This window comes from Culicoides brevitarsis, chromosome 2, assembly GCF_036172545.1.
Source record: "Culicoides brevitarsis isolate CSIRO-B50_1 chromosome 2, AGI_CSIRO_Cbre_v1, whole genome shotgun sequence".
Classification (NCBI taxonomy): Eukaryota; Metazoa; Arthropoda; class Insecta; order Diptera; family Ceratopogonidae; genus Culicoides; species Culicoides brevitarsis.
In genome coordinates, this window is record NC_087086.1 from 909,434 (window position 1) to 919,029 (window position 9,596).

General features: G+C 33.3%; 2 protein-coding genes across 3 annotated transcripts; one reads left to right on the plus strand and one right to left on the minus strand.

Moving 5' to 3' along the window:
* Positions 1–865: 865 nt before the first annotated feature.
* LOC134830173 (protein cappuccino-like) lies at positions 866–6,411 on the plus strand. 2 transcript variants are annotated; one of them, XM_063843564.1, is made up of 7 exons: positions 866–1,134; positions 1,626–2,318; positions 2,743–2,885; positions 3,097–3,913; positions 4,244–5,203; positions 5,262–5,556; positions 6,188–6,411. In XM_063843564.1, exons 1-7 carry the CDS (start codon positions 894–896, stop codon positions 6,321–6,323), a joined length of 3,285 nt encoding a protein of 1,094 aa, XP_063699634.1. In that variant the 5' UTR covers positions 866–893; the 3' UTR covers positions 6,324–6,411. The 2 variants fall into 2 exon arrangements, with proteins under 2 accessions (XP_063699634.1, XP_063699635.1); XM_063843565.1 differs by having other exon boundaries at positions 3,097–3,844.
* A 297-nt stretch (positions 6,412–6,708) lies between these two features.
* On the minus strand, positions 6,709–8,174 carry LOC134832425 (putative serine protease 45). The gene is made up of 4 exons (XM_063846438.1): positions 8,007–8,174; positions 7,688–7,945; positions 7,384–7,636; positions 6,709–7,322 (listed from the first exon to the last, which is right to left on the minus strand). The coding sequence occupies exons 1-4, from the start codon at positions 8,080–8,082 to the stop codon at positions 6,740–6,742; spliced, it is 1,170 nt and encodes a 389-aa protein (XP_063702508.1). The 5' UTR covers positions 8,083–8,174; the 3' UTR covers positions 6,709–6,739.
* Positions 8,175–9,596: the final 1,422 nt, after the last annotated feature.

Sequence of the window (9,596 nt, forward strand, 5' to 3'; positions counted from 1 at the left end):
CTAAAAAAAAGCAATAATGTAGTTCGATTAGATAGATGTAAAGAAAAAAAATGAAAAAAAATATTTTTTTTAAAAAAAAAGTGAAAATATTAAAAATAGAATAAAAAGTGAAGTTGAAAAGTTTTAAAATACGAAAAAAAATGGGAAATCAACACGGAACCGAGAATGTCGAGAATATCTCGGAAAGTAATCCGTCGCATCACAATTCACTTCGTGCCTCAAAGACAATCAAAGACAAAGGCAAAAATTTCATTCGTTTGAGCAAAAAACGCCTTTCCGGCAATTGGGACATATCTTCATCATCATCCTCGAAAAATTCCCATCACGATAGTCATCTGCATGGAAATGAGTTTTCCAACGTATTTCCATCGTCGTCGTTGGAACGTCATAGCATTGCATCAGCTGATGTGTGTTGCCGGCAATCCAGCATGGAAGGTAATATTTCTTGAAGATTTCGATCTTTTTGAGCGTCACGTGACTTAACGTGATAGATGCACGTTTTGTTACTACTTTCATTCTTTTTTTCCGGTATTTCATTGACATCGACACACATTGGTTGCCAGACATTCGTTTAATTGTTGCCCATTCAACAGGTCTGGTTTGTCAAATGTGTGTCTGTTTCAGAAAGAGTTACGCTCAAATGCGTTTCCATTCAAAACTTTACTAATACAAGTTCAATTTTTATTTCATTTTCGTTGTTTTGTCGTTGTTTACATCATATGATCATAGACCATGACCCTTCATACACGAAAAGTAGTAACAGTATCAATAACAACAACAACAAAGAAGACAACGAAAGTAAAGAAGAGAAGACAAAAAACAACAGGTTCGTTAGTTCGTTGACCGCTACCGGCACACATACACAAACAACAGGCAGCAATCGAGAGAGAGCAATGCGAGTTGTTGTCAGTAATGAACGAGCTGCGTTACAAAATGAAAGCAACATTGGCACGGTAAACAATTTTAATTGTCGCACTCCGAAAAAACATCAAAATACTTTTAATTGTGATACAACTGATAAGAAAACATCGACTTCGGTGCCAGCAGATGCGATTATTGTGCAAACAGAGTCGTGGAAAACAGCAAAAACGTACACGGAAGCCATCAAATATCGGAGAAATTCAACATTGTTAGGTACGTTGAATGTCACTCGATGTCGTAATCGCCAAATTTTTCGAATTCCAATGCAAACGCCTGCATAAAAAGCTTACTTTGTTGTAACTTGATTTGTTTATGTGCGGTTTTCGTTATCTAATCGCGTGTTTATGAAGTAATAATTCGACTGAGATGCCATCAAACCGTTATATGGGTCAAATATCGCTTATGGAAGATACTTAATGACTTTCGTCTCGACATGAAAATGAATTTTATCAAAAAATAAACATTGCGATTTCTCGCAGAAAGTCAATTTTGGACTTTTTTCGTGAGTGAATGTCGAAAAAACAGTAACAAAGCACGTCATTGTTCTACTAAAAGTTTCTCTCGCGCAATTTCGCACGATCAAGTTCTTCAAAAAAAGCTTAGAAACGTAACAATCAACATCGTTAATCGACCTTCATGCTCATTAAATCGCTCTTATGAGTTTCGCACTCGATTAAATGCATTAACAATGCTTTGTGTTTCAGATAAAACCAAGTCGCCATCGCGTGAAAGCATCGTAATCCGTCCTCCTGTGAATTCATCGAGCTCTGAGTCAAATTTTACGGATCCCGCAACATTACTGAGTCCCGATCCGGATAGTTTTATAACGGAAATCAACGAATGTTATTACTCGGATTCGAGTGAAGCGGAAAATTTGTTTGAAAAATTGAGTATTACACGAAATGAGAGTATCAACATTGCATCAGAGTGTGTTGGGTTTCAGGATAAAACATTAAATTTGAGCGTTGAAACACTTCATCAGATAAATATTCGGGATACTTCGCCGTTGACGGTTGAAAAACTCGATCCAATTAGTATTTCGAGTGATGATCCGAGTTCTGATGAGGAAACAATGAAAAGCAATAAAATTACGCCCGTTTCGTTGTCGGCAAATCGAACGCCTACATCGAGAGCAGGAACAACACCAAGATTCAATTCAACAACTTCGGGATCTTTGTTCAATGTTGCTCGTGTCAAAAAGGTAGAATTGTCGGATTTGAACAAAAATGGCACAGAACGACTTTCGAAGAGCGCCACAAATAGCGGGAATGTTTTACGAAAAGTTGCTTCGATCACAGCGACAGCAAATACAGAAGGAAAGCGAAAAACGAATGAAGAAGTTACAAAGCCCGCAGTACCTGAAAAACTAAATTTTGCTGCGTTTGAAAAGTTTGAAGGTAAGAAATTCAATTAATTAACGACAAAAATTTTTTGATAAGATAATAATTATCAAATTTTTCAATAAGGCCGCTCCAAATATTTTTTCGATTTTTTTTCCCAATAAAATTTCATAAAAAAATCTTTGAAAAAAAATTAAAATTAAAAAAAAAAAAAATTAAAAATTTGAAAAAAAATTAAAATTTAAAAATAATAAATTTTTTTAAAAAAATTAAAATTTTCAAAAAAAAATTAAAATTAAAATTTAAAAAACAAAGATTAAAATTTAACAAAAAAATAAAAATTTTTTCAAAAATTTTTTTTAAATTTTTTATAAATTTCTTTTAAAAAAATATGATGGGACAAAAAATTCAAAAAAAAAAATTTGGATCGACCTAATCATCAAAATTTTCAATAAATAACCATTGAAATGTTACTTTACAGGTCAAATGCTCATTAATTGGTTTCAATCGACATTAGGGGATGGAGCTCCGAATCGTTTAGTGCTGCAATGTTGTACAAATTTGCTCGTGGCTGGCGTTATAAAACAAATTCCGGGCGAACAACAAGTTTCAGAGCTGTTTAAGGTAAGTTACGTTCAAACACATAAAAAATAATGAGATTATAAATAGCGACAATACGCCTTCAAATCCTCATTCCTCGAACAAACATGTGATTCATGCAATTTATTTAGTACGATTACGAAACCAACATTCATAAAACCGCAAAAATATGTTTAGTTGCAATGCATTTTTTATCGTGAACAGTTCTAACGTGTTCTAATTCGCTTCATTTCAGCCAAATTTGATGTATCAATGGACTCATACGGAACAAATAACGCCAAAAACTGATTCGCCTATCTTGCCGGGAAAATTGAATTCGTCAGATGTATGGTCTCAAGTCGTTGCAAGTCCCCCAACAACGTTGAAAATCATGCCTGCCATCAACTTTAGTTCAACGCCGAAAATCGAAAAGTTCGAAGACGTGAAAACGCAAATAAATGAATGCAAAACAATGGATGAGCTGAGCAATACGGTGCAAAGACTTCTGTTGCACGATAGTGCTAATAGCTCGATGATAATCAAAGACGAAAGTCAAAATAATTTGAGTAGTGCTTTAAATATAAATAACAACTCAGTGATTTGTGATATGAGTCAGTTGTATGTAACAACAAGTGCCTCGATGTATCAAAGTGCGCTCGATAGCACGACATTAGATGCAAAAAGTGAAAATTTATCAAAGAAAGTACAAAATTCCGCAACGCAAACGGAAAAATCGGAAATCGCCCATAAAGAAGTGCAAACATCTTCGACGTCAGAAGAGGAAAAATCAACAAAAACTGTTCCAATTCCCCCAATTCCGCCGCCTTTACCTCCAATAATGAACTCGTCAATTCCTAAACCTCCCCCCATGGCTCCCGCAATGAACGCTGCGATAAAACCTCCGCCGCCATTGCCTCCTGTAGGAGTTCCAAGTGCTCCCATGCCTCCGCCTATCATCAATAACGCGAATGGAATGCCTGTTCCTCCTCCCCCGCCGCCCGCAGGTAAACAATTGGGCATCAATATTCCGCCATTGCCGTTACCAAAACAGACAGATTGGCAAACAACGATCAGTGAGTCGAGAAAATGTAATGTGCTCGTGTTTTTGTTATAATTGTTTTATCCTTTCCTCCTTTTTTTTATTTTTTAACTTACAAAAATTATTTCCTTTTTTTAGTTGATTTGAGATTTTTAGCCGATTTAGCACTCAAAGTAGATTAGATTCACGTAAATTTTGACATACCTTTTATCCTTTTACAATTTCCTTTGCTTTTATTTAACTGCACACAATTCTTTTTGGTAACAAGGTGATTGTGGTAACTATTTTATGTTTTCTGTGTCTTGTCTTTCAATGTTTTCTATCCCTTTTTTGTCAAATTTTAATATTTTTTTTTTGTTAATAGCTCTCAGAAAATCTCCGAAGAATCCTCCGAAGCCCATGAAACCTCTTTTTTGGACAAGAATCGTAACAAAAGCTGCAACTCCAACGCCAACTGTCGAAAGTCCCGTTGATACGGTCGATTCGCCCGTCGAAATGGAAAAAACTCCCGAACTTTGGCAAGAAATCGATGAAACGTCGCTCGACAATCTCGATGAATTCACGGAACTTTTTTCGCGTCAAGTCGTAATTCCAAAGCAAAAATCCCGCGATGACAAAGAACGTCCCTCAAAAGTTGAAACTCTCAAAGTTTTGGATAGCAAACGATCGCAATCCGTTGGCATTTTCGCACGCAGCTTACACGTTGGATTCGAGGAAATTGAACATGCAATTTATCATTGTGATACATCCGTTGTTTCGTTGGAAACTTTGCAACATATCATGGCGATTAAAGCAACACCCGATGAACTTGCGCAAATTAAGGAAGTATCAAATGGCGACGTTCCCTTAGATACGCCGGAAAAGTTCCTCTATCAGATATCGAAAATCAGCTGTTTCAGTGAACGCATTTCGTGCATCGTTCTGCAGGCAGAATTTGACGAAGCAGTTTCTACGGTATCGAGAAAACTTGAGACAGTTATTCGTGTGTGCACGTTCATGATGGAAAGCGAAAACTTGAAGATCATATTTTCGATAATTCTCACGTTGGGCAACTACATGAATGGAGGAAATCGAACGAGAGGACAAGCAGATGGCTTTGGGCTCGAAATTCTCGGCAAACTGAAGGATGTCAAGTCAAAAGACTCGAAAATCACATTGTTACATTTTATCGTGAAAACTTTCATCCAACAAGCAAGAAAAAATGGAACGTTAATAACGGAACTCGTTTTGCCGATTCCCGATCCCACCGATATCGACAAGTCGATTAATGTTGATTTTGAGGATTGTAAGCAGCAGTTGAACATTTTGCAGACAAAATTGAATTGTAAGTCATGATTTTTCATTTTTTGATAAAAATTTGAATTTTTCATATTTTTTTTTAGCTTGTCGCAAGACAATTGATGTCGTTGTAAATGCATCTGGAAATAGCGCAAGCCCTTTTAAGGAGAAAATGGATGCCTTTTTGGAAGAAGCCACAACGCGCCTTGAAAATAAAGTCGAAAAACTCGACAAAAGCAAGAAAATTTTCGTGCAAGCACTCGCTTTTTACAAATTCAATCCAAAGTCAGGTACATTGGATGAATGCACGCCTAGTCAATTCTTCGAGTTATGGACACCTTTCACACACGATTTTCGTGATATTTGGATCAAGGAAATCGATACACTAACAAACGAAATGTAAGTTTTTTTTTAATTTCAAATTTTCATTTTCATATTTTTCAATTTTCACCATTAAGATGGAAAACATTCAAAGGAAATTTTCATAATTTTTGGTCCATTTCAAGCTTAAAAATCATCAAATGAGCTCTCAAAATGAAAATTACGTATTTTTTACGTATTTTTTATTTTTCAATATTCAAGCTTAAGACATCCAAAGGCATCATAACTTTTGATCAATTTCAAGCTTACAAACCATCAAATGGGCTCTCAAAATGAAAATTACGTATTTTTTACGTATTTTTTATTTTTCAATATTCAAGCTTAAGAACCATCCAAAAGACATCCAAAGGCATTTTTCATAACTTTTGATCAATTTCAAGCTTACAAACCATCAAATGGGCTCTCAAAATGAAAATTACGTATTTTTTATTTTTCAATATTCAAGCTTAAGATCCATCCAAAAGACATCCAAAGGCATTTTTCATAACTTTTGATCAATTTCAAGCTTACAAACCATCAAATGGGCTCTCAAAATGAAAATTACGTATTTTTTACGTATTTTTTATTTTTCAATATTCAAGCTTAAGAACCTTCAAAAAGACAAAAAAAAAATTCTCCGTAATTTTAATATTTTTTTTTTCATTTTCAGACTTAAAAAAACAAAAAGACCGAAGGAAGCTGTCAAATTTGTCAAGAAAGATGCTTCATCGTCACAATCCTCGGGAAAAGCGCCAAGCAAACTCAAACAGCGCATGATGCAGCTACGGAACAAAGATAATAATTAATAACTAAGTAGAAATCTCACAAATTTTTATATAAATTTCAACACACAACCACTAAAAACACACAAAGAAAGAAAGAAAAGCAATAAAATCGAATACTTGAAAATTTGAAAGTTTCTTCTCTAACTTTTGTGCAAAAGAGAAACTTGCTCATTATAACAATAAACAATCCATCTGCTGTTGTTCCTTCCGTTTTTTGCCATTCCGCTTGAATTTCCAAACAAAACTATTTTTCTTTTGAAATGATGATAGACAAAAAATTCTTTAATAACAAGATAAACTTTTGCTTTGTTTTCAACTCATTCAACGGAAAATAGTGGAAAAACTTTATATAAACTCCTCTTGTTGTTTGATTGTTTTTTTTTGTGTCTATCTATTTATTGGGATAATAAGGAATTGCAAAAGTCATGAATTTTTTTTTATAAACCATTAAAAGCAGTTCTCTCGATCCATCGCATGTAAGGACGAACATCCGTGAAAACGACAGGCGATTGCGTAAATCCACAAGTTTTAGCGAATGACGAGAATCCAAGCAACAAATACGAGCAATAAGTGTGCGGATGATTGACGAGTAACGGACCTCCGAGATTCGATTGACAATTGTTGTTGTTGTTGTTATTTCCCGATGACGAGTCTGTTGTGCAAATTTGTCTGATATTGTCAATGCCTTCATACAAAGCATCAATATTCGCATATTCTGCTTGACATTTGGCACGATCCATTTTCTGAAGACGCACTTTCATGAATTGAATTCCTGTGTCGCCGACAATCTCCCATGTTGAATGAACAAAAGCGTTTAATGGCTCCGTTAAATTCACATTTTGAAAGGGAAGGCATGCGGGTCTCGTATATGATGATAACGAAACGGGCCGATTAAGACGTAACAAGCCAATGTCATGGTAGAAGGAAGTGTTTGAGTATTGCGGATGTACGATGAACTCAGAAACGGTAAAATATTGTTCTTGTATGCCTTGAACTCCTGTTATTTTGACGTATTTTGCCCTAAAAATGATTTTTTTTTTGAAAATTTTCAATTTTAGAGACGAAAAATGAAAATTTTTACCCTGTATTTTGAATGCAATGAGCTGAAGTCAACACAAAATGATCAGAAATCAACGCTCCTGCACAAAAATAGCGCGCTTCTTGATTTCTGTCTGTGCCAATCAAGACCATATGCGGAAATTCCCGTAAATCAGCACGAACTGTTCCCGCAAAAAGTTCATTTGGTTTGACAGAACAGCGATTTTCCTTGAAGAAGTTTGTTTCTCCCGGAATTGTAATGTTTTCGTACACAAATTGACCGAAACGCTCACAATCTGAATAAAAAATGACATCAGCATGGCAAAAATAAGAGAAATTATACTTACAATTAACGTCACGTGACTCAGTTCGTGATGGAATAGCAGCTTCAGGCTTACTTTGAGATGTTATAGCGTTCGTTGGTAATGGAGTATCTGTCGTTGAAGCAACAACCGCATCTGAACAACAAACAATCGGCTTTGTTCCATGAAATCCACACAATTTAGGACGCTTTTTGTGCTTTTCACGATCTTGATACACCGAAGGACATGCATCTATTAGACGACAAATGCCGGATTGGGTTTCTGTGAGAGAGCATCTGTCTCCTAAAAGATAAAATTTTAATTTATTTCAATTTTAGGTGAAAATTTTTAAAAAATTTCTTACCAATAACGGAATTTTCTTGACAAAATCCTTCGTTCATCGAACAAACAAACAGAAAAACAATCAAAATTGGTCTCATATTGTCCAAAAATGCGTCTTATCTCCCTTTGTTTATTTTTATTTTTAAAAATTTCAAACAAATTTCATGTAGATGTTACCTTGACAAGTCATCAGAACTCACTGATGACTTTTTTTGTTGTTGACTTGTGTGCGAAACGAGTTGTAAATAAAGAAAACATAAATGAAGAAGCAACGAAGAGGAGAGAATAGAGATAGAAGACCACTTAATTGATAATAAATGAAGGTAACTCAAGAGACATTGTGTGTTGACATACTTAAATTTACATACGCGTGAAGAAGGGAATTCCAAAGAGATTCGAAGAAGAGAGTCAACTACGTCAATTATGATCATGAACAACAAAAACCGGTATGATTTTGCGGATTTTTTTTTGTTTGTATAAAATTTCCATATGAATGAGAGGAAAAAAAGATTCACATTACATTTTGAATATTCAAAGAGAATATTGCACCCTCATGTACGAAATTCGTGTCATAAAAGTGCAAAAGTATGAATATTGTTACAAAACGTATTTTTGAAAGGCTTTTAATTTAAAATAAATTTTGAGCGCTTTTAATTTAATTTTTTTTTATTTTTAATTTTTTTAAATTTTTTTAAAAAAAAAATTTAAAAAAAATCAATAAAAAATATATTATAAGGCCATTTAGTTTAATTTTTTTAAAATGTAATTTTAAAAATTAATAAAAAAAAAAATAATATTCAATTGAAATTAATTTTAAAAAATAATAAATTTTGACCGCCTATTTAATTAATCAATTAAAAAAATTAATTTCAAATTAAAATTAATTTCATAAAAAAAAATATTTTTTTCTTAAATTTAATTTGAAAAAAATTAATTTTTAATTAAAAAAAAATTTAAAAAAATTAAAAAAAATATTATAAAAAAAATTTAAAATTAAAAAAAACTTTTTTTTGTTCATGAAAGCGCAAATTTTTCTTTTTCATGAAATGCCAAAAAACGAAATGAACCAAAAAAAAAATTTCCATATGACCTGACTTGCATGCACCATCATTTCATTATCCGTGGTTTGTGCATTTCTAACAAAAAAATATTAAATATTTAAATTGCCATACTTTTAATTTGAACGAACCACAACAAAATGAATGCTACAAGTTTTATTCGATCGATGAAAATATATTATTTCAACTAAAAATTATCATTTTTCGTGAAAAGTAATTCATTCATGTGTGTGATAATAATAATAATATAATTTTTAAATAAACATATCAAAAAACGAGACATAGATAATTATTATTCAAATATTCCTGCACGTTATTCGACACTCGTTTTTTCGTACATTTATTGTTAGGCATGAAACCAGACACATCACGAGCAACATATGGAGAATAATAAATGACATAATGAAATGAAAATTAAATATTTGACACCTCGAGTTGATCATTATTATTATTTTATGTGAACAAAAAAGTATGAAAATTTAATTGGATGAGGACGAAGGATTAAGCTAGTTTTCATTTTATGAACGCAAAAAATTTGTGTTTTCAGTGAAAAA